At 45.3% G+C, this 26127-nt stretch overlaps 1 protein-coding gene across 1 annotated transcript in view; it reads right to left on the minus strand.

The window, feature by feature from the left end:
* LOC119439986 (arylsulfatase B) overlaps positions 1-26127 on the minus strand; it is a 59967-nt gene that overhangs the window by 9129 nt on the left and 24711 nt on the right. Inside the window, exons 8-9 of the mRNA XM_049661271.1 lie at positions 23411-23537; positions 8234-8527 (exon numbers count right to left, since the gene is read on the minus strand). Of these exons, the coding sequence (XP_049517228.1) occupies positions 8234-8527; positions 23411-23537 (421 nt within the window). The remainder of the gene's footprint in view (positions 1-8233; positions 8528-23410; positions 23538-26127) is intronic.

Here is a 26127-nt window from a genome sequence, read left to right on the forward strand (position 1 = left end):
TGCCGTCTGGCGCCGAGGATACGTAAATAATTCACGTGTACGATCGGTTCAATCGTAAAAAAAAAATGTCACAGTTTTGCCCTAAGGGCGAAGCAATGAATGCGATAGCAACACAGCAATGTCATACGAAGTAAGGTGAGCGGCCTTGGTAGCAATATGAATTGTAGTAAACATGAGCTGATTAAGTAAGCAGGTGTGCTGCGGCGTAAGTAGACCGACATGAAGAGAGACTCGATGACCACAAGAAGGCGCGTGTGAAACGGTGGTGTTGATGAGAAGCGCTTACCGTGGGCAGCGCGTGCGAAGGGACACACCTGTAGCGCTGCACTGCCCATCCGGGCAGCATTGCATGTTTAGCGTGCGTTGGAAAATGTGACCCGACTATTACTAACTGAATGAACAAGCGTGGTGTGAGCGCGCACAAACAAACTCGAATAGATCACACTGAATGACTGCAGACAACGACTGTCAAAACGCTGGCAGCAAGCGCATACGCCGCGCAGCGGGCGAAGGTACGTGCGGTCTATCGCTTCAACGGAAACTGAGCGGCGAATGCCCGGCGCATAAAGGTCAGAGCCATGTGGAGATAAGAGACGGTGCGGTCGAACGAACGACGAGCGCGGTTGTTGGCAGCGTAGAAGTGCGCCCCCCCCCCCCCCCCCGCTCCCTCCGGCGCTGGCTTCCCACTTCCTTGCTTGAGCGTGGGAGAGATAAGAGACTGTGCGGACGAGCGACGAGCGCGGTTGTTGGCAGAGAAGTGCCCCCCCCCCTGCTCCCTCCGGCGCTGGCTTTCCGCTTCCTTGCTTGCGCGTGGGAGATTGAGTGCGTTCGCTCTCCGTGATAGCGCGCGTACCCGCACGCTTCCGCTGGGGCATACGGCGCGTTGCGAAGATTTCATCTATACGGAACCTCACGGCGACGGCGACGCCGACGGCAGAAATTCGGTTGAAGTGTCCATATAATTGCTATCGCAATAAAATAATGCAGTGGAGTAATGCGGATATAAACTTTGCAGTGCTTGCACGCGCATTCTGCTGAGTAAAATACAAAAAAAAACTTTTTGGTTTTCGCGCTTTACTCAAACTCGTCTGGCCACAAGTTCACATTGGTTCTCGCAGCTACTAGAGTATACTAGCATAGTACACTCTACAGCCACTGCGGTTGTGTGCGTCGCCGTCCCGACTTTTTTTCTCTTTTTTTTTGCGGAAAACGTGCGGTGTTTGTGCGTAGAGAGTGTGTGTGTGTTGTCTGTTTTCAACCTGCTCGGACGACGGAAAAAAAAAAGAAAAACTTTTCCGAAGAAGAACGTGCCGTGCTCCTAGAGCTCGTTTCGCGCCATCGCAGCGTGGTCGAGAACAAGAGAACGGACGCTGTATCCGTCAGTCGAAAACACGTCCGGAGAAATCGGCAAAGTCGGCGAGGCTGCCTTAGCAGTCGGCCATCTTGCTTGCTAGGCGAGAGCAGCGAAAGTCGCACTTAAGGTTGCCTAATGGCTGTACTTTACTTTCCGACACTCAAGTGTCGAATAAAGTTTACTTTAAATACAAGATTTGTCTATGAAACGCGTTAAGCATCGACCGGCTACTTAAGTCATAAGTTAAGGGTAAGTTCCGTTTGTGAATACGGGCCGTAGCCGCGACAACACAGCGCAGAGCGGACTCTGACCCTGCGCAGATGGCTTTCACGATACAGCGCCCCGGGCGGGGGCGCGCGGCGTAGAATGCCCCTAGAGTTACTGTATATGCTTTGGTAGCATATACAAAATCAAAAAAGATGGCTGACTAATGGAGTAGCACACGAGGAATAAGGATTATAAACAGGGATAAGGTGCCTCAGAAAGGCTGGCCAACGTTTCGATAGGAGGACCTATCTTCGTCAAAGGCGGCCTCGTCATCCTCGGCGGGTTAGTTTTAAAGGGTTAGTGGAGTGACGTCACGTCGATGTCCGCTGTGGCTGGCTGTAAAGGGAGAGACTGAAAAGAAAATGAGCGCTGGCGCTTGACTGGCTAGGCGCGGTTTCTAAGACGATGGGACAAGAGCGGGAGAGCGAGAAAGCGGCCAAAAAAAATATAAAAAAGAAAAAGAAAAAAATCGTCAGAGGGGGTTGGGGGAGCGAGAGGCGAGTGAGCGTTCGGAGGAGTCGTGGTCGGCGTGCGTTTGGGGTCCCTGAAGAGCCGGTCAGTGTGCAGCTTACAATACGAGTTGAAAGCATGACTTGAGTAGTGTAGCATCAAGGCATCGGGTAATTTTGTGGTTGACAGGGAGCAGCTTGGTCCGTCAAATGGCGTTAGCCTCACTAGTTCGCCTAGGCGTCGTCGCGGCGGTATACAGAATTGGCGAGACCTTGTGTGGTCAAGGCGCCGAAAAAGGTATCCTGGCGTCTGGGATTTTGGAGTCTCGGTGTGGATCTTGTGTGGAGAAAGAAAGAAAAAAAAAACCGGCACAGGAGGGTGACAGTGAAGAAAAAAATATAATTAGAAATTTAAACATGGGGGGGGAGACAGGTGTACCTGGAAAAGCGCTCGTATGGTTGATCAATGCCTAAAAGCATGGAGGACAATAATAAATTGAGTGGTAGGAGAGATGCAGGGAAGAACTGGAAATGGAAGAATAGGTGAGGTTGAGGCGAAAAAGAAAAAAAGAAAAGAAGAATAAAATATAAAGAAGAGAAAAAAGAACGGCACAGGAGAGTGACAGCGGAAGAAATATAATTTGAAACATGAACACTGAGGGGACAGGTGTACCTGGAAAAGCGTTCCTATGGTTTATCAATGAGTAAAAGCATGGAGGAGGATAATAAATTGAGTGGTAGGGGAGATGCAGTGAAGAACTGGAAATGGAAGAATAGGTGAGGTTGAGCATCGAGATTAGCTGGAGGTTTAACTTGTTTTGCCCCTTTGTTAAAGGTATAACAATTTAAGGTTTATTAGCGATTCTAAGTTGCCACGCGATAAATTCATCCCCGTGGGGTGCAGGCATTTAAACTTGTGTATGAGGTATGATTCTGTATATTTTCTCTCGCGAGGTGAACGAAAATTTGTTTGTAGTATATAGAGTCTTGCTTCATCAAATATATGGCCGTGCTCATTGAAGTGGCTGGCTACTGCTTTAGGTAAATTGTGTTTTGTATCTGCGCGATGGCCGTTGAGTCTCGTGTGCATTTCTTGTCCAGTCTCACCTAGGTATTGCTTGTTACAAGCGGCACATTCTAGACAGTAGACTACGTTGCTTGACGTGCAGGTGAAATTCGAAGTTACCTTGTGAATGTAATCTGACGCTGTACTTTTTACTGTAGTAGTAGATTGAATATGTTTGCATGTGGAACACCTGAAGCGGCCACCGGGACCGGATGTTGGCTTCGTCTTTGTCCTTAGTTTGGCGTGTACAAGAATGTCCTTGAAATTACTGTTCCGTCTGTAGGCTACTCTGGGCGGGTCGGGAAAGATCTTATGAAGTTTCTGGTTGCTGGTGAGAATTGGGTGGTATTTCCTGAGGATATTGTTCACGTTGGGGAGTGCGTTTGAGAATTTAGTAGTAAGAAGAGGGGTTGTTGTCCTTGTGATCTTAGGGCGGGGTTTGAGGACCTTGGCTCGATCAAGCTTGGTTTCAGCGGTGTAGGCTTTCTGAAGGGCAGTGTTCGGGTAGTTCCTGCTTGATAGGGTTTCCTTAAGGTGATCGAGTCTGTCTATGTAGTCATGGTTTTCAACGCAAATGCGACGAAGTCGTGTGGCTTGGCCTTTAAAGATACCTTGTTGGCAATGTCTGGGATGGTGGCTTGTATAATCTAGGTACTGTTGTTTATCAAAAGGTTTTCTATACAACGTTGTCTTTAGTGTCCCATTATCAATATATATTGTTGTGTCCAGAAAGTTTATGCGCTCATTTGAAGATTCTGATGTGAATTTTATTGTTGTATGAAAAGAATTTAGGACAGTTACAAATTTATCTAAACTTTCCTGACCATGTTCCCATATTATGAATATATCGTCTATGTATCGTAGGTATGTGTGGGGCTTGTGGGTGCAACGAGATAGGAAATCCGTTTCTAGAGTGAACTAAGTCAGGCATGCGGAAACAAACCTGCCAAACAGAAGCAAACGACACGCAGATCTACCCGCCAAAAGGCCAATAAATGACAGTCATTGCAAGTTAATAACCACTCTCAGCCACGCAGTACAGAATTTCTGCAGGCCAGAAAACTTACCAAAAAACGTGCGAGTAACACATTTCATCTGAAAACGTACACAGACTGCACACAGAACAATATAATCCCCAAGGGACTAACCCTGAAGGCTATACCAGCTCTAGGAACACTCCCACCCCATCATCGTGCAAACTGTCAGACAACATTAAACAATGCCTCCTTCTCACTTTTGAATATACTCACGGAACACTGCAAAGAACAACTGGAAAGTTTTAGCCATAGACTTCAGAACATAGCTCTGACACCGGATGAGACGAAAGATTTAGAACAGTACCACGAAGCACAGTCTCGAAAACTGGTTCAAAAACAGAGGAAGAAAGCGAACTTCAATCAGAAAACAACCTTGCAGGCAAACGACTACCTCACGCCAACAAAAGGGAGCTCGAATCTACAAATAGCAGACGTGGCTGAAGGCTCCCCAAAATTAAATCAGTCTAATGTTGTAGATATTTCAAAAACATTAAGTAGGGAAGAAATAGACGTACTTAGCAAGGGCCTAAACTTTTGTCCCACGAACAACACAATAAATGAATTTGAGCTTCACAAGGATATTTCGGAATTTTCCCGGCGAATGCGGATAAGACATTTTTTCGCCGACAACAACGCACCAGACACAGTGACGACCCCACTTAGAGCCCAATCTACTTGGACTCCTGAACCAGAACAAGCCATAGAACTCGACCTATACCTCAAAACTGTCACTAAAGAAATTATAAGACAATCCAAGACAGCTAAGCGACCTAAAAACATAACTTCATCAGAGAATCGTAACATTTCAAATCTTAGTTGCCGGAACGACATTGTCATTAAGGAAGCAGATAAGGGTGGAAGTATAGTTATTTGGCCGATACATAAGTACAAGCACGAGGCTTACAGACAGCTAAACAACCCTGAACATTACCGTAAGCTAGACAATGATCCGACGTTACCATACACACTGAAAATTACCAACAGGCTGAAATCACTTTTGGATGATGAATTGATAACACCGTCAGAATTCAAATTTCTTAAACCAAGCAACAAAGCTGCAGGACGCTTCTACCTCCTTCCGAAAATTCATAAAATTCCACCCACTGAACTTAACACCGCTAATATCCCAGGGCGTCCGATAGTATCGAACAACAACACCCCGACAGAAAGCCTCTCCACATTTCTTAACCACTTCCTTGGTGACTTTCCGAAAACACTTGCGTCATTTGTACAAGATACCCCCCATCTACTCAGAATTATAGAGGACATTATTACAAAAGGCACACTACCGCAAAACATAATTCTCGCAACACTAGACGTCACGGCCCTGTACACCAACATTCCAATCCCTGATGATTTAAACTCGATAAAAGAAACGCTGTCCAAACACAATGCACAACACTCTATTGAAGTATACTTGTCTCTTCTTGAACTAGTTCTGACATATAATTACTTCGAATTTGAGGAAAATTACTATCTACAAATACATGGGACAAGTATGGGCACACCTATTGCACCAACCTACGCCAACATATTTATGGGTACTCTAGAAACGGATTTCCTATCTCGTTGCACCCACAAGCCCCACACATACCTACGATACATAGACGATATATTCATAATATGGGAACATGGTCAGGAAAGTTGAGATAAACTTGTAACTGTCCTAGATTCTTTTCATACAACAATAAAATTCACATCAAAATCTTCAAATGAGAGCATAAACTTTCTGGACACAACAATATATATTGATAATGGGACACTAAAGACAACGCTGTATAGAAAACCTTTTGAAAAACAACAGTACCTAGATTATACAAGCCACCATCCCAGACATTGCAAACAAGGTATCTTTAAAGGCCAAGCCACACGACTTCGTCGCATTTGCGTTGAAAACCATGACTACATAGACAGACTCGATCACCTTAAGGAAACCCTATCAAGCAGGAACTACCCGAACACTGCCCTTCAGAAAGCCTACACCGCTGAAACCAAGCTTGATCGAGCCAAGGTCCTCAAACCCCGCCCTAAGATCACAAGAACAACAACGCCTCTTCTTACTACTAAATTCTCAAACGCACTCCCCAACGTGAACAATATCCTCAGGAAATACCACCCAATTCTCACCAGCAACCAGAAACTTCATAAGATCTTTCCCGACCCGCCCAGAGTAGCCTACAGACGGAACAGTAATTTCAAGGACATTCTTGTACACGCCAAACTAAGGACAAAGACGAAGCCAACATCCGGTCCCGGTGGCCGCTTCAGGTGTTCCACATGCAAACATATTCAATCTACTACTACAGTCAAAAGTACAGCGTCAGATTACATTCACAAGGTAACTTCGAATTTCACCTGCACGTCAAGCAACGTAGTCTACTGTCTAGAATGTGCCGCTTGTAACAAGCAATACATAGGTGAGACTGGACAAGAAATGCACACAAGACTCAACGGCCATCGCGCAGATACAAAACACAATTTACCTAAAGCAGTAGCCAGCCACTTCAATGAGCACGGCCATATATTTGAAGAAGCAAGACTCTATATACTACAAACAAATTTTCGTTCACCTCGCGAGAGAAAATATACAGAATCATACCTCATACACAAGTTTAAATGCCTGCACCCCACGGGGATGAATTTATCGCGTGGCAACTTAGAATCGCTAATAAACCTTAAATTGTTATACCATTAACAAAGGCGCAAAACAAGTTAAACCTCCAGCTAATCTCGATGCTCAACCTCACCTATTCTTCCATTTCCAGTTCTTCACTGCATCTCCCCTACCACTCAATTTATTATCCTCCTCCATGCTTTTACTCATTGATAAACCATAGAAATGCTTTTCCAGGTACACCTGTCCCCTCAGTGTTCATGTTTCAAATTATATTTCTTCCGCTGTCACTCTCCTGTGCCGTTCTTTTTTCTCTTCTTTATATTTTTTTCTTCTTTTCTTTTTTTTCGTTTTCCTCTCAACCTCACCTATTCTTCCATTTCCAGTTCTTCCCTGCATCTCTCCTACCACTCAATTTATTATTGTCCTCCATGCTTTTAGGCATTGGTCAACCATACGAGCGCTTTTCCAGGTACACCTGTCTCCCCCCCATGTTTAAATTTCTAATTATATTTTTTCTTCACTGTCACCCTCCTGTGACGGTTTTTTTTCTTTCTTTCTCCACACAAGATCCACACCGAGACTCCAAAATCCCAGATGCCAGGATACCTTTTTCGGCGCCTTGACCACACAAGGTCTCGCCAATTCTGTATACCGCCGCGACGACGCCTAGGGCGAACTAGTGAGGCTAACGTCCTTTGACGGACCAAGCTGCTCCCTGTCAACCACAAAATTACCCGATGCCTTGATGCTACGCTACTCAAGTCATGCTTTCAACTCGTATTGTAAGCTGCACACTGACCGGCTCTTCAGGGACCCCAAACGCACGCCGACCACGACTCCTCCGAACGCTCACTCGCCTCTCGCTCCCCCAACCCCCTCTGACGATTTTTTTCTTTTTCTTTTTTACATTTTTTTTGCCGCTTTCTCGCTCTCCCGCTCTTGTCCCCTCGTCTTAGAAACCGCGCCTAGCCAGTCAAGCGCCAGCGCTCATTTTCTTTTCAGTCTCTCCCTTTACAGCCAGCCACAGCGGACATCAACGTGACGTCACTCCACTAACCCTTTAAAACTAACCCGCCGAGGATGACGAGGCCGCCTTTGACGAAGATAGGTCCTCCTATCGAAACGTTGGCCAGCCTTTCTGAGGCACTTTATCCCTGTTTATAATCCTTATTCCTCGGTAGCATATACAGTAACTCTAAATGCCCCCGCCCCCCTCTCACCCAATAGATACTCCCACCGGAGCGCTGCGCACGACTGGAAGACGGCGAGCTTCCTTCCCACTTCCATCCCATGCGTGCGCGAGATTGAGCCTCGACCATACGGCGCGTGGCGACAATTTCATCCCCCTTGGACTTTATAAGGAACCTCACGGCGACGACAGCAATGCGTCTGGAGTGTCTATATTATTGCTATAACCATAAATAAAGAAAGCGTCGCACCAACCGGCGATTGAGTAGAACGTGGGCAACCAGTCCGTGATGTGCATCAGTTGGCTGGACACCCGGCGTCTAAAAGCAAGCAGGGGACTCCAGACGAAAGCGGCTGCCCTGGTGCCTCCTTCCCAGAGCGTGCCTTTCGCTCCCCGCAGTGGCCAGTTGTAACCGCGAGAGTTGTGATTGCCCCAAGGGGCACCGCCGTTGTCGCTGCTGAATGCGATAACAGTGTTCTCCAGCATTCCAGCGTCGCCTAACGCCTTAAACACTTGGCCGACTGACTGATCCAACGTGTCGACCATCCCTGTGATAAAGAACACCTGTTGAGTGAAACTGGTTCTCGAAATGCACTGCACGCATCTTTCTCACTCAATTTACACCAAGTAGCCCACTGAACACAAGACGTTTTGTAGCCGTCTTGGACTAGCCAAAATGAACTAGAACGTCTTCAACTATTCAAGAGGGCTACAAAACATCTTTATATGTACGTCTTGAAGACTTGTTGCGAAGGACGGCTTGAAGACGTCTTGTTAAGCTGTTTTAAGCTATCATCTTGCTAAGACGCCTAGAAAACGTTTTGTAAAACGGTCTCGAAGATATCTGTGCGGATAGTTATCCAGATATATATGAATAAAATATGCATTTCAGTTATTTGCGCTGCTTTATACGGTTGTTAGATATCTAGTGCCCATACCGGTCACACAGCCTGTACTTAAGAACATGTACATGCACTGCCTTTCCTTTTGTCTGTCATTTTACCATCCTGTAAGGTGTACATTTCCATTAGCTGCACATGTGTCGTTGCGCTGTACGTCCAGTCGTAGCGTCTATACATATTTCACGAAGAAAAAAAAACATGAAGCAAACGTACAAAAAATGGGCTAGATTGAAGGCAGCATACATGCAAGAACTAAGGCCTTTAACCACGTTAATTGAGATAACGGAAAAAGTGAAAAATAAATCCAAGGGTTGTACGTGCCTAAACTATGAAGCAGACCGTAGGTGGAGAGTCCGTATTAATTCTGACCACCTGGAATCTTTAAGATACACATCAATCTAAGTACACGATCGTTGTTGCGTTCCGATCCTATCGTAACCGCGATCTCGAGCTCAGCATCACGATGCTATAGCCACTTAGCTACCGTGGCGGGTAACAGAAAAACGTGTGCCTACGCTGAGCAGCTGCTCAAATTTAGTGTGAGCGTTAGTTTCAGATAGATGAATAGGTGAGTCCGATGATATATTTTTGTGGCAGAAGATCGCTCGGGTTTTTACCTGTGCGGTTTTCTGTAGGCTGTCATAATGGGCGTCTTTCGCACGATGCTAGTTCAAGCTCCACGCCAGCGCGTTATTTGACAGTTTTTCGCTATTACCGAAATGTGCACATTGAGCTGCATCACAATTCCGCTGTCAGTTGTTCAATCAAGTAGTAAAAAACTGGCATCACAAGTTCATCAATTTCTTATAACGCTTTTCATCGTCGTGTTCTCCGAAGTTGTGAGACTGAATCGTTCATTTCATCCCTCTTTCAAATTAAATACCTATATACGCTAAAAAGCGATAGCTAAAATTAGCGCTATAAATAACGATGTGCACTTTGTGGGGAGAGCAGCATATCATAGCATTTCATCTGGACATGTTCGTTTTGCCCAATTATTTGCTACCACAGCACGGCGATTTTAGAAGTGCACCACAAATTATAGTAAGCGTTGCCAGAAATTTTAATACTCATCGTTTGTTGGCGACATATTTGAAATGTTTTGAAAGACCTTGCTTTGCATATTTACTTGGAATATTTTTCACAATAGAAGCGCGCACTTAACAAACTCGCAACAATGCACCAAAACGGATATTGCAGTCACCAGGACTGAGCACGGTTGGTCAGCAGCTCAGTACAGATATATACAGCCGCTGCATGGCGGGGGGGGGGGGGTGTATTATGCCAGCGTCTACCTAGATTGGAGCGCTTAAGGCGGGCAAATCTGCTTTAGAGGTAAGTTTGCAGTCCACGTGCACTTCTCACAACGTTTACAAGGGCTCTGCAAAACAAAACAAAAAAACAATCACGTTCGATAATTAGCGGTATCTTTCAGAGCCGCGTACACTGCATCTATTTTGTCTGCTTTGGGTGTGCTATTAGGTGCAGTTTACAAAATTGCGAAATCGTTTAGTATTGCTATGTCGCAGAGTTGTAAACTTGATACTTTCGAATTTTCGAGACTCTTTCGAAAAACAGCGCCGACATTAAATCAACATCTGCTTTTAGCCCATACTTGATTTTACATTTTATTTTAAATGCAAAAAACGTCATCGAAATCGGTGTAGCGATTGCCGAGAATGTCGATTTCACCACTCCTAGGTATCCGGAGCTAACGCTGCAAGCATTGCGCATTTCAGTGCGGGCGCTCTACTTGAGCGCGTTTCCCGAGTTTCTTTTCTCCGCGCTAACGCAAGGTTAACGGCGCCGAGACTGGCAAACATGGAAGGAGGATGAGATTGGAATTTTTACCTCCCCCCATGCCCGGCGGCCCTGGCTGCATAGCGCCTCTTCCTCTTCATAGCCACTGTCTCTCTCCGCCTCCAACTATCACGTGACGAAAGCCATGAGCGAGGGCGTTGCATTGGTCGCGTGAGCTCAACCTCCCTTTGCCATCCTCTCTCCCGAGCTGTCCTTCCAATCTTTCCCCCTTTCACATCTTTCACGGCGGGAAGCGGCGCCGGTTGCTCGGGCAAGTCGGTTCGCGCCTTGTTTTCGACTTTGAAAACTGGCGGAGCGTGCTCTCCATTTTTTGTCTTCGATGCGTTAACCAAGGACCCTTGATGACCCTCGAAGTACGCGGCATCGCTTCTTTGACTCGGAAAACGGATCATGCCTGGTCGATACGGGCAAAAAAAAAAGGTGAGTACCGCACGAAAGTGCCTTATTTCTGTGAATTTTTACCCCCAAATGCCCTTTGTATGGGCATGTGACGTTTGCGCGACGCGCTAGAAAAGTATACTGTGAGCCTGCCGCCGTCTTAAATTAAACGTTGATACATGTTTGTCACAGATAAAATAATGCTTGCTTTTTCCACATTGTGAATAACTATTTCGTGACGCGTTTTCGTGTTTTTCTCGACGATCCTGACAACGTGCGAAATATAGCGCTGCACTGACAAATTTAATTCCTAATTATATTGCAGCCATCCATGGTCCGTGGAATGCGTTCGGGTCAGTTAGTGTCCCTGTCGGGGCGAAATGCTAAAACACCCGTGTGCTTAGATTTAGGTGCATGCTAAGGTATCCCAGGTGGTCCAAATTAATCCTGAATCCCTCACTTTGGCGTGCATCATAATGCAGATCGTGGTTTTGGCGCGTAAAACCCCATAATTTTTTAACGTTAAGGAGAGTTAGTTACTCATGACAGGCTTATCACAGCTGCTGTTGTACGCATGCCGAAACCTTTGGGCTTCAACTAGTGTCGCTCGTTTGGCGATACAGAAGTACGCTACTTGCTCTTCCAGTGGCCCACCATTCCCGCATTGTTGGCGATCACGAACGCGATCAGGCAAACTTGCGTAGCCGACATAATTTGTTTGGCACGTTTATTGTTATTCAATTCCTGGCTGGCGCGGTAGCGCCGCTTAAAAATATTCCCGCCTCGAATCTTGATGATTGTTCTCGCGTAAAATTGCGCGCTTGCTGTTGCGTGTTACTGCGCTTGCTTGCAACGTGTTACGTTTCAACTCGTATTGTACTGGTTGCGTGTGACCCACCTGTTTTATTCTTTTCATTTGCGTTTACTTACGGTGATGTAGCTGTGTACTGCGCATTCGGTCGAGCTACACTCACCTACGCTTCGAATGTATTGATTGGTGGTTAGCACTTCTAAAATATTGCGATCTTTGTGGGTGCCTGCTCATGGATGCGGACTCGGGAACACGCCGCTTTGCCCATAATTTTCTTTCGCGCTATCAATTTAACCCATAAATTGTGCATGGCTTAAATTAATTCGCATCGGCGTTCCTACCGCAAGTCATAATCTGAACATGCTAAATCTCGCGGGCTGAAGACGAAACGTTAGACGAACTCGTAATTAAAATTAATGAAAATCTGGGGCTTTACGTGCCGGAAGGGCGATATGATTATGAAGTACGCCTTAATTAGTAGGGGACTTCGGATAAGTTTTTACCACCTGTGGCTCTCTAGCGTGCACCCAATGCACAGCACACGAAATTTTTGCATTTCGCCCCCATTCTAATGCGGCCGCTGCAGACGGGATTTGCGCACCTACAGCACGCCCCATATCTTGTTTCCTTGTTTCTCTGGTTAATGAAATATCGCCAGGCCATCTACGCGTTTCCACGCTGTTGTGTTTTGTCTTCTTTCGGGGGTTTTACGAGCCAGTACCCCTTCTGATTATGAGGCACGCCGTAGTGGAGGGTTCCGGATTAATTTTGACCACCTGGGGTTCTTTAACGTGCAATACAACGCAAGCACACGGGCGTTTTTACATTTCGCCTCCATCGAAAAGATCTCGTGCTGACTAGGCAGCGCAATGCCTTAGCCGACTGAGCCACCACGGCGGGTCACGCTGTTGTGAATTGTTGCTTTGTTTGTTGTTTACCCGTTATTTTATCAGAGCTTTATGGGATCGCTGGTAGCGATTTCCTCCAACGCACTTCTCTGGAAGGGAAGGGAAATTGAAATTTTAGCGTTGTTACGAACGTTTAGCATAGCGCTATATATCGCTTTATACCGTTGCCGCGACGGTCTCAGGCACAAGTCTGGTTGGCGCATGCTCGCTAAGCTGCGCCAGTTGTACACGTGGCGTGCTTTAGGCAATGCAAGCAAACCAACCGGTAGCTGGTGGATACGGTAGTGGCAATGGTAGAGCGGCATATGGTAAATGCGTGTTCATTTAATGTTCCAGTGGGAACCCGTGAAGTAACTGGATAATTAAATAAATTGAGGTATGTGTACCTACTCGCGCGTAGCGTCAAGCGTTGAGCAAAATCGGACACTTGCAGCGTTGTACCAGCAAGCTGAAGCGCTGGTAAACAGAACGATGCATGAGAGAGTGGTTTCCTGTGGGCCTTTGTTATCGCAAGACTAATTATTTACAACGCTGAAAAGGTCATTTCTTATTCCTCTTGTGCCATAGACATGCGGAAATATACTCTACAAGTAAGGCCGCATTATTGTTCCAGAGCGGATTATGTGTCCATTTACGTGGTGTCTTTTTTTTAGTTGCACCAATTTTTTTAATTGACCAAGCAAGAGTTCGAGCGCTAAGCAAGAAATACTCAAGGAACCCCAACACGAGATATACAGATGCGGCAAAACACCCAGGTAGAAGAGCCTACGCAATTACCGTGACCAACAACAAAGGGAATGAGCTAGCTGCTGCCACCATACCGGCCAGAAATCCAGAAACGGCGGAGGAAGTGGCCATCATCCTCGGCATCGCCACATGCAAGGACACCGCAATCATCTTGAGCGACTCGCAAAAGGCATGTAGAAACTTACAACAAGGCCGAATCTCTGCCGCTGCCGTGAAAATTCTAAAAGAGCTATCAAGACGCCAAGAACTACCCGAAACCTACGTCGTATGGACCCCAGGCCACGAACACCTGGCAGGAAACGAAGCAGCACATGCTGTCTCCCGAGAACATACCAGCCGGGATTTCCTGCCGCACGGGATCCGGAAATCGACGAGGGCGGAGGACATTCCCATCAACTACGCCGTAATACTGCAACATTACCGACTCTAAAGAAGAGAATATCCTTTACCACATCCAAAATTAAGCAAGGAAGAAGCCACCGCCCTCCGCAGACTACAAACAAATACATATGTCCATGCAATTATCATGCACCGGATGCATCCCACTAAATTCTCATACCTATGCCGATACTGTGATGTACCAGACACCCTACAACACATGGTGTTGGTGTGCCCACACCGCGAGAAAAACAGTCAAGACGATGCCTCAGAAACGATACAAGCCACCGAAGAAACGTGGGAGGCAATGCTAACGGCACAGAGCCTGGAGGATCAGCGAAGTCTGGTGGACCGGTCCCGGGCTGCGGCATTAGCCAACGGCTTTCTGGACTGAGAGAGCTGCCCACCTATGGCGAAGAAAGAACACTTTCTCGCTGTTTCTAGCAATAAACGTTCATTCCTCCTCCTCCTGTGGCAGATAGCACAATTATAAACCTTGATCAAAATTACTCGATAAGGCGGTCATTACGTTACGAGAAACCAATATGCTTTTAGAATAATTTACTTAATTGCGCTAATAAACACTAACTACTTTGCAGCACATATTTTAATCTACGAATTGTAGCTAGTGGGCATGCAATGCATATCGACTTAGACGGAGATTTGAGGACTATAGGCTAGTTTCGATATAATAATTTTGAATGTGTCCACCAAAATGCATTGGCGTTCCAGTTAGTGTGTGTTTCAATGTATTAAACAGCGTGTTCTTAAAAATTAAGTTAAAAAACTGTGCATTTTTACTGCAAGTTTGACACCGCATATCTCGAAACCACTGCGATCCTCAGAATTTGTTCCGTCGATATACCTGGCATAATCACCAGCTACAATTAAAATATGTGCAGTGAGGTAATTAATAAAAAGTTAATTAGTGTAACTAATTGACATTTCGCATTGACAACCGCCAAAAGGTAAACATTCCGCGTTGCAACACCATCCGCTTTTCATATTCATTTCTTCCTCAAACGGGCAAAGATTGGAATAACTTACCCGCATCACTTACAAGCATAATTGACACCAATAACTTTAAAACCACACTTGAAAGTTTCATTTTATAAATTAATGTTGCGATTGCTTGTTCTGCATAATATCTGTTCTTATGCCATAATTTTAAGTTATGGCTTGTATTTTTATATGATGCTTCTTTTTCGTTTCTTTTCTTTTTGTTACGCCGTGTATTTTTGCAACGCTTACTAAGTTTCTATTTACCATTCTTATCATTTTGTATACCACTTTTTGCGATGTTCTGCCATGTTTTTTTCCCAGGTATTGCATCAAGTAATTATCTAACATTTCCAGGACAATTCTTTTTTATTCTTTTTTTTGTCTTCCTTATTTCTTCTTGTTCTTTTTATTGTTTATTGATATCAACTCATTTAGCTTGACGTTTTCTTGGAAAGTTTTTGCTTATTTGTACTTGTATTTTTTTCTATAATCAACGACTGTGCGATTTGCCTCTGTATTTACCTTGCCCCTCCCCTCTGCAATGTACAACTGTACCTTGAGGGTATAATAAATAAAATAAAAATAAATAAACTGTCAATTGTTCAATTAAACGTTTTGATTTTTCGTAGAAGTAATAGGCCACCTCATCGAGTAATTTAGAACAATTTGGACAGCACAATTGTGCTGTCTGCCACATGTTCTTAAAATTAATTCAGCTAAAATAAAAAGGACCATGTAGAATGAGAACATGCCGTATGATCTCATTCTACAAGGTTTTATTTTTTTTAACTGAAACAAACTAAAAAAAACATTGCATGTGGCAGATAGCACTTAGGCAAGCGCAATAGTCCAGTCATATCACATGCTTCAAACCATTACGTTATTAAGCTGCTTTCTGTGTCACATAGAGAGAGAGAGAGAGAGAAACATTCTTTAATGAGATGCTGGAGATGTTAGCCTGGCTATTCGCCTGACATGCTATTCCAGCTGCTTAATAACGTAATGGTTTGCAGTAGTGATATGACTAGCCCATGGCGCTTGTCATGTAATTGTCATTTTAATTGAGTATGCTGTTACCGGTAAGCTGAGCGAACCGCTGAGTAGGTTGAGCTTACCACTGAGGCGAGGATGACAGAAAGTGAATACGCCATTGCGGCCTCAGTAATGACAGAACAAGATTTTGGCCTTCACCTGGAGAGGGTTAATACGTAGAATTTTGCTCACATTGACTTCCATACTTTGCAACAGCTAGTACAATAAATTCAAATTCAATGCTGCATCTGGCTTATGTTTTCTCTTGGTTCAGGAGTTCATGTTACAAGAAGAAAGAAACAAAGGACGCCGATCAAAAAGTGGTAATAAGTATTGCACGTACCCAAGCCTCGTTCACAACACGAACTGCTCGAAACGACGGCATTCTGCGTATGCAGGCGGGATCATGCCATCGTTGAGATACAGCGTTTTTTAACACGAAAGTGTTTTATGCCGGGGTCCACCAAGACTTCACTGACGTATTTCCGTCACGGAAATACGTCAGCTTACAATGTACACGAACATAATACAAAGAAAGAAACTAGAAGAAAAAGTTCCACAAACATGCAAAATCTGGAAATCGAACCCACGACCTCTCGCTCCGCGACGACAGATCGCCGAGCGTTTAACCCATTGCGCCACAAACGCATTTGCAAAGAGCTACACAGACGCGCCTTATATATCTAACACTCCTCCGTGTACCCGCGCTCTTGCTCGGGGCGGTGCCGCCGCCTACGAGCAGAAAAGAGAAGTACTGCATTATAACACTAACGCGCACCGACAGTGAACGCTTCGGTGGTCTCAGCACTACGACACCTCGATGCCAGCATTCGAAGGGACGCTCGCATCAAGAAGCACTACCAACGCCAGGTGGCGTTCACCGTACTCAGCACAGCGGAGCGTGGCCTCCGCAATTAGCTCTGAAAATGTTTCTGAAGTTGATCGCGGAGGCTGCAATTACGACGCGCTGTACGCGCTGATTTGACTCGGTGACGATTCAGTTACGTGCTTTGTCTTGCGCGTTGTATTAGTGTGTCAGTTACGTGCTTCGTCTTTCGCGTTGTGCTAGCGTGTGCAGCGTAGTGCAGCTTCCATATGCACGACGGTTGCTCATGGTCATCGACGTTGGTAGTCGTGATGGAGGAGACGTGCCACCAGGCGTCAGCGTGGGTGCATCAACGCCTAAGGGCGCTTTAGCCACAAAACACCAATAGACATTATATATCAATGTGCAATAAACATTACACTACTTCTGTGAAGACACGTTTCACTTTCGTGTTCTATACCGATTCCTATATAAGAGGGATCAACCACATTTTTTTTTCAGTAGTTTTCTGTAGTCTGGATAGCAAGGGATTCGAGAAGCTCCCTTGAAATCCAGTTTCCTTAGCAATGATAGAAGCCTTGTATCGTCGGTGGCATATTCAGCCTGCCACCTGCCCCGCAAGTGCAATGGAAACGACATTGTTTCTTCATTTCTGATTCATTTCTAATTGATATCTTTGACATAGATTTCTTGCTTCAAGCGCTTTCAGAGAGACTGCTTTCGCTGACGTAAAGACAGTCGCGATTCGCGCAGGCTGTTCTGTATACAATGCTTGGAACATATCTTCTGCATCTTCACATCTGCCTGTTCATGCTGCAACTAGTGGGCCTAAACGTGGGACACTGACTTCATAGGGTTTCATACTGGAGAGGGGGGGGGGGGCTTCCGCCTCCCCCCCTCTCCAAATTTTGTCTTTTTTTTACGGCCTTTTGTGCCTGGCACGTCGCCTATTAACAAAGGCGCGTATCCTTCGAACGTGCCGCTATTATGGGCATTCGCGTCTCAACGTTTCTTCGACGCCTGCGAACTTACAAGAACGAAGCACCGCATGCAGTCAGGGCGATCGCGGTGCTTTAGCTCCCCCACCCCGACCCCCGAAAAAAATATCCGGGCTACGTGCCTGGCTCAAATTACGTCGCGAACATTCTGAGTGCGGTTACCCCGGAAGTGTTTCATTCGTTGCGTAGAACATCATTCAAGTTGACCAGTGACCTCGCTTAGCCGCGCGTCCTTGAGTCGACGCTGCCATTAAACATGTCCCCAAAAGAAGGCCTTGTCACGTGTTCTGAAAACCTATGACGTGCGGCGCAAGTATGTTCCTGCCTGCACGTTGCATCATTAACTGGTACATGTGAAGGACACGATGTAGAATTGTTTTTCGGCGCAAACTGCTACTACGCTTTAATCAACAAAAGATGCAATTTCGAAAAAGGGGTTGCAGCCTGTGTAAGATTTGAAAACGCAAAGTGTCGCTTGCGACGTAGTTGCGGAGGAGGTGGCAGCCTCCAACCATGGCACTGGCCTTCTTGGACAAGTCTGTCGTTATCGCCACGAATCGGGATTTCACGGTAGTATCTCGGGAGCTTGCTACCGAGGCTACAGATAAGGCCGAATCGCAGCGATGGCATTATTGCACCTGCATACGGAAGATACCTAGGTCGGATTTCTAAGAGTTACTGTTTGCCAACAAGGCTGCGGTATAAATGAGTGGGAACTCTTATCAGTCATATGCAAAAAAATCCTTTTATAGCGAAGTTGAAGGGGGAGCCAAAATTACGTCATTATATTCATTACTGCCGTTCACTGCAATATATGCGCAATATCGCGCACAAATTTCAACTTGTATAAAAGAACACGGCTTTTCGGCCAGCAGAACCACTATATGGCCACGTGCTCGCTGAACTTCTAATAAAAAGCAAAAGAAACTTCGGCGTCCTTAACACACCACTTCGTAGCATCTGGCACGATTGCCTTTGCGATAGCTGCCTTCTGTTTCTATGTGATGATCTTTCGTTAACGCTTTTAGTTGGGTCGTCTCTAGCATCGCGAAACCGGCGACGCGGTTGAATAGGTTGCACGCTGCGACACCAACAATGTTCGTCGTGTGCGAGCAGCACGTGGTACACGCAGGGAGGCATGGCCTCTGAAATTGCACCGGCGCAATCTCCGAGGCCATGCCTATAGCTGCACTAACTATATAACCTGCGCGGTGCCGCAGTGAGAGGAATTGCGATGGCGATCTAGAGTGTGCTTATGCGCAACTACGCGTAGTGGTGACAAGGACCAGTGTTCGACGGTGGATTCAACGCAAATATCTAAACGTTTTAAACATCGGCAACGAATGTGTGCTCTACCCTACGCAAAGCAGAAGCGAGCCTGCAAGGGTCGGGCATTTCTTTTTTCAGGGAAAACTGAAGTTTTGTGTATCAATTGACAGGATAATTTTACTTCGTAATACGAGGTTATAAAAACTTGGATATCTTCGGAGATTTCAGCGGGAATGTCATTTTGTTGTATACAATAATTTGTTATATCCCGTTCAGTTATAACGAAGTTTCACTGTAACATATTTGTTAATCTTTTGTCTTGCGTTCTAATTGCAGGTGCGAAATCTGAGGTCAAGCATCATTGGAACACGCTGAATTTTCTGCGGGTGCATCAGCCTGTGGAAATGTCTAAGCCAGTTACCTGAATCGTGAAGTGACTAATTTGTTATGGCTGCCACAATACATAACTCTAGGATAGGTACATTAGAAACATTTGCTTATGTAGTGGCGTGTTACTGATTTATTAAAAATTCTTTGAAACCTTTGACCGCTTTAGCGCTTCATTTGTGTGAACAATCATGGTTTATGTTAAGCGTACGTGGCTTTCAAACGTGTTTATCGCTTTTGTGGCTTTGCCACAAAAGCGATAAACATTAAATGTTGCTATGGTGGGTTGTAAGAAATGGGCCATAGCGATTGGTACTGTTGGTAAAGCCAACCTTTTTTCAATCTTGCCAGGAATACGAACATCCTCATTGATTTCTCTATGTAGCAAGGAGACACTCAATTCGTTCATAATTAATGCTTTAATTGAAGGGTGTTTTATGTATCTAAATTCTTGTGCGTGCCAAACATCCGTGAAAAAAAAAACTTCCGTGATAGTATTGCAGGAGTATTTGATATTATTCCATCTACAAATCTATATCAGTGTTGACTAGGTAAGTAAAATGATATTCGGTCTTCCCGGACCATAATGGGCAATGTATGCCGTTTCTAGCAAGATCACTGAAGCTAAGCAACATTTCGTTGGATAGTTGACATCGGAAGGAGACAGACCATCTGGATTGTAATGTGACGTAATTTTAGCTTCTAGAGACTATTTAAAATGTGCTAGTGCTTCCCCTAGCTACACCATTAGATTAGGTGTTGAACTAAAGTTTAGAGAGATCAAGTCCGTTGTACTTTATAACGTATGTATATATTCATAATCACCATGTTTATCGGTTATTTGTTTCTTCACTTTTTTTCTACAAGGTGAAGACTTGGTAACTTTATGGAATACATTTTGTATTGAAATAACCTACGTCGTGTTCAGAGTTCACGTCCTCTGCACTTTAGAATAAGTATATTTACACTCGCTATCTTTTGTAAATACCGTAAAACAGTTTAGGGCTTAATTAACTAAATATGAGCGGCTAGAAAAGGTCGCGCCTTAGTTGGCCAGTAGATGTTTAGAGCATTTAAAAACCTTTTCAAGACATCCTCAAAACGTCCAGCAGAACGTTTTGTAGCCGTTTTCAGCACGTTGCCAAGATGTCTTGCAAGGACGTCTACCAGACGTCTTGCAAAACGTCTGACATCGTTAATTTGAAAATTACGATATCAGACGGCTAGAAGATGGCTACAAGACGTTTTAAGACGTCCGACAATATCTTGGTAGGATGTCCTGAAGGAGTTCTTAATATCTTGCCAAGACGTCTCCAAGACATCTTGTAAACGTTTAAAATGGCTTTGAAGACGTCTTGCTTATCTTGTCAAGACGTCTTGAAGACGGCTTATAGACCAATGTGTGTTCAGTGGGTAGGAGCCACGGACAGTGCGGATCTGTAACAGTTTTACACAGTTATATCTACCAGGACTAATTAAGTGTGCGTACGCTGCTGAAGAAACGCCTCCAGAGCTCAATGCTAAAAAAATATGCCTAACCTGCGTCACCAGGGCAACTAAAACATCATCACTACATCGGAGTATCGACTGCCTTCGAGTATGTTTTCATTACCCTAACTTCCATTCCTTGTCTACAACAGACAACCGCTTATACACATCGCACATATTATTATTAGGCCTTCTTTATTATGGCTGCAAAATTTGCGCGGTTTTCTCATTTACGTAGGGTCATGGCATTTAAAGCGCCTAAACTTGTTGTTCTTTTTTTCTTTTTTGAATCGAATAGCTTTCTTTCACTGTTTCGGCCGCTTTTACGGGAGGTTGGTGGTCGTCGGTGTTTGAAGGTCGGTGGCTGAAGGTCGGTGGCTGAAGGTCGGTGGTCGGACCTGGGGCAAGGGAACGCTAGGAAACTCACCGAGCTAGGAAAAGTGTGCGTGCTCTGGGGCAGCCGAGTTTCAGGGAAGGATGTAGTGAGGAGAATGGCAGGATTGTCGCTCACTCGTTCGTCGCGGGGACGATGATGATGATGATGATGATGTTTTATTGGCATCCTCTTTAAAACAGGGCGGTGGCAAATAGTCACCTAGCTTGCTTGAGTTACTCACGCATGTTATACATTTTTTTATTCTAGCATTTTGTATACATCTGTTAATTCTTTTTTCTTCCTCATAACTTCGCTATCTACATTGTACCGTTACCTATGCCTGTAACGGATCGGGTCATATCAATCTCTACCCGGCTTTTTTTTCTTACCAATACTTTAAACGTATCTTGCTTATCTCGACTGCTGACCGCTTGATGCTTCCGTCCACTGTATAAACAAGCGCTTCTGGAAGGTGTACGTTACATGCGGGCCTCACTGGATGAATCCCTTCGCATTCCATTAGGATGTCTGAGTGAGAACACGAGGAAGGCGCCGAGGGAAAAGGTGTGAGCACTCGGGCAACCAAGTTGATAAGAAGGGAAGAGGGGGAGGGGGATATGTTGCGCGTTATCTCTCGCGCAACCGAGTTGTGGGGAGGAGCGGGAAAGAGGACGAGAAGTAACTGACACTCGCTTTTTCTTCGCGGAAGGACGAAGCAAGGCGCCGAGACAAAGGGCATGCGCTCTCGCGCAAACAAGTTGGGGCGGATGGGTGGAAAGGGACTGAGCTCGCTCACTCACTCACGCGCTCATTCGTTCGTTCGTTCGTTCGTTCTATTCGCTTATAAAAAATTAACAATGATCGTCGATGGTTTCTACATATTTTTTTCTTTCAGATTTATCGTTTAGCGCGCTTTTTTTTTTACTTCCCTTTTAATATTTTAGATATATGATTACAAATCAGAGGTCGTGTTCACGAAGCAGTTCTTATGCCAAATAAGTTCGTAAGAATAAAAATAAGCCAATAATGAGAACGAACATATCATTTGCGAAGGCGGCACGGCAATGGGAAACAATTCTTAAACGACAACCTTAGCAAATTCAGTGCCTGTAAAATAGAATGCCAGTTGGCGATGATGTCGAATGCGTAGCTCTATATTAACGATGCGGCGTGGTAAGACGAGTCTATATTATACGAGAACGTGAATTTTAGAGCAGCACGCGTTGAAGCCAGTCAAAGAAAGGTACACCTTTGCTGCAGGGATCACATGTTCACATGCAGGGCCAGGTACACTTCTGCTGCAGGGCACATTACCGAACGAAGTCGTCAGCTTTATTCAAATGTGTGCTTAAGGCTGTGAAGAGTTATACCCTTTAGAAGTGATTGATTGATTCATTGTACGGTTTATTATTTGATTGATTGTATGGTTAAATATTTGATAGATAGATTGATTAATTGATTTTACATGCAAAGCTTCATTTGGCTCTAAAGTCGTCGAAATTGGGACTTCAGATCAGTTCTAGCCACACGATGCTGTGTATCGTGCAAAAAAATATTAGCATACTGCATTAGCGTTCCAGCATCCACTCGGATCGAAATATGGCCGCTTAGGTAAAACTTTAAATCTGCAGACTTCCCCCTATCTGCTGAGGGCCATGGCCCCTGATTAGAGAGGTATGCGAAAAACCAATTAAGACTTGTGCGAGACATACGTGAAACACTATTATGTGTTATTGCCGGTGAACAGCCTACAAAAATTACACTCCCCCCCCCCCTCAATCTTAGTAAACTGAAGATATAGACCTGAAATATGCCCCCTTGGAATAAAATGCCCAATAATGTTCCGCCCAAGAGCGTAAGCCTTCTTTCTGCATCACGTCAAAGCAGCTGAGCAATAATAAGGAACTTACGGTAAAGACTACACCGGACACCAAAAGACAGCAAAAATACATGGACATCAAAAGAGCCGACCCTGTGTCTGTCAATTTTTCGCACAGCCTTTTCCATACATATACACGTGCCATTTAAACCAAATTTGAATCTTCGCTCTATAATAAGGAAATTTTCCCAATCAACGTGCACTGCTGAGCTTAATAAAGCGCTCTTACCAGCATAGAACGTTCTGTTCTTCTCTCCTATGTAGGGGAACTTGGCGATATTTTCCTCCGGCGCTTGCAGGTGATCTGGGTCTACTGTGGAGTGTGCGGCCTGGTAAGACACCACGAGCAACAGTGGCTGCGAAAAGTTCGAAAATACACATGTGGATGCGGTGCGCAACTTAATACCGCGCGTTCGCCGATAATACCGCGCGTACCTAATAAAAAAAATTAAAAGAGACATAGACCAGCTATATTGCCCTGAACTTGGTGTACGATGCACACCTCTGGTGACTTGAAAGCAGCGCGGCCCTCCCCACAAGCGCAAGGGACACTGTGTTCCTCTGACGACACGAGATGTATCGGACTTTCCTTCTGTTGCCCAGTGAAACAGATCCAAATAATCAATGGCGAGCTGTGTAAGAGGGATGGAGGTTCGGTTAGTACTAGCCGGGGCAATGAATTCTAACTTCTGCAGTGTCCGAACCCACCTGTTTTGTGGACTTTTTTCTGGTTTATGGACTTTCTGGGCACCTGTTTTCTGGAGTTTTAGCTGGTGGTGCAGCATATGACAAACGCACAGAGGCGCTAAGGGGAAAGCACTTATCAGTATCTCCTTGCAAGGCGAGGTTCACCTGCAGCTAGCTACACCCTTCTTCCTAATGTTCTTATATATTAGAGGCCCAGAAACACCTCGCGTCTTGGTTGGCGCTAACCATTGCTAAGTGAGTAAACGCCGTTATGTTTACTTTTGGTTAAGACAGCCTTTGAAGCAACTGTATTAGTTTTCCTGATGATCTACTGACCTGCATGACGTAACAAGCGCTACGCTACGCCATGTGCGTCTAGCCATTAATTCATGCTTAAAGCCCAAACCGCATGAGAGCGATTTTGTGTGCGACGGCGACGAGCGACGGCTTCGAGCGGCGAAACGGGCCGTCGCGCGAACAGATCGCTCGTTCTTGTCGCTCGATCGCTCGGTTCTGGAAATCTAGAATTCGTCACTCGTCGCCCGGAAGTGCTATGAGCGACTAGCCAATAGCGCGAAACCGGAACTGGATATACATCAGTCAAGTACTACCGGTTGTCGCACGGAACGAGCAAACGACTAGATTTTGATACGTGCAAGAATAATAACGTAGTGCAAGACATTTAGAAATATTTATACTGCTCCTAATTTACACTAAAACACATCAACTTAAATTATTAAAGCACGCGTCACGCCAGTTTCGGCGAGTATTTGCTGCCCTCATACCGGAAACACTGGGGAGACGTCGCCCAAAGTCGTCGCTCGTCTCGTCGCTCGCATGCGGTACGACTTGTAGGCAACGAGCGAACGTGACAGCCATCTCCATCGCGTCGCTTGTCGCTGTCGCGCGCAAGATCGCGTGCATGCGGTTTATACTTAACCACACTGTTTCTCTTCTACGGCGATTTTCTTTGGAGGGCTTCTGAACATACAGTCAGTGTGAAGATCTTTACGGGGCGCATGTGCTGGAAAATTGGATTCCCGAGTAGTTCCTACCTACATCACTGCGTAGTCCGCTTGTGCTAGCTGCAGGTCAAAATTTCAGGCTGCGTTCCCAAGGTGCGGATTTCAGAGAACCTTCGACCGCTAATTTTTCACGCCGACTGTGCATGTCCCATTATCGCGTGGCATTTACAAATATGTTTACTCTTGCTTATTACAATGCCCATTTTAAATTTGGACGATCTTTTGAGCGGCAGTGTGTTTCTCAGAGATATGAGTCTCGCTCACGTGTATACTAAAATAATTAACGGTAGTAAACGAAAACAAGCCCACATGTAAACTAGACAGTGCTCACTTTCATCCTTGAAACCCGACGCGAAGAAAGATCGAGAAGGTTTGCAGAAGGCGCAATGAATTGGGTTGCGAAGGGGGTACTGTACGCCCGGCCAAGCCTGATCTGAAAGGCTCTTCACTATTTCCTTCCGGTGTCGCTACTTCACATCTCTTCAAGTTGTGTTGGGGTGTGTTTTGGTAGCTTATTTTTCAGCCTTTTGCCGATTATGAACGCCTACATTGAGCAAAAGGACAAAAGGCGTAGCATGCCTAATTGGGCAAGGTTCTGACTGGTGTTGTAGAAGTCGCGGGGCGCTTTTTTCGTTGCTGGGTGCTTTATTCGTCGCGGCGATAGATTTGATTTTTTACAAGTACTGCTCCAAGAGGGTACATGTAACCGGCAAACGGACGCCTCAGGGGAGCACCTGAGATTATAATAACGCTTTGTCTAAAGGTACGTCGGACGTACCTGCTTTGCTTCCGTTTCGCTAGCTCCGCGGCACCCGCCTACCGATTTTTGCACATGGTCTTATAGTCAACACCAGTCAGAACCTTACCCACAGTTGTGCATGACTGGCCAATCACACAGGGCGTCCCACGTGTTTTGCCGGGCTGTCGCAGCTACTGCTTGACCGAACGATACCTGAAAGCTCGAAGGCGTCAGGTATCGCCGATAAGCTGGCTGCTCAAGTACGCTGGCACGCTCAAAGTGTTTTCCCTGCTTTCCCGTGTACAGGGACGGCCACATCTAAGGTGAACACCTCATTAGTATTCAAGACATCATAGAAGCTGATGTTCTGTATACATAATTCGAAAAATCATTATTGTGTTTATCGACACCATGATTACACATCGTATAACGAACATTTCACTCGTGAAGTAGCATAAACGCTGTAGTTTTACCGGCTTTCATGAATACTAATGA

Source organism: Dermacentor silvarum, chromosome 2 (genome assembly GCF_013339745.2).
Source record: "Dermacentor silvarum isolate Dsil-2018 chromosome 2, BIME_Dsil_1.4, whole genome shotgun sequence".
In the NCBI taxonomy this organism is placed as follows: domain Eukaryota; kingdom Metazoa; phylum Arthropoda; class Arachnida; order Ixodida; family Ixodidae; genus Dermacentor; species Dermacentor silvarum.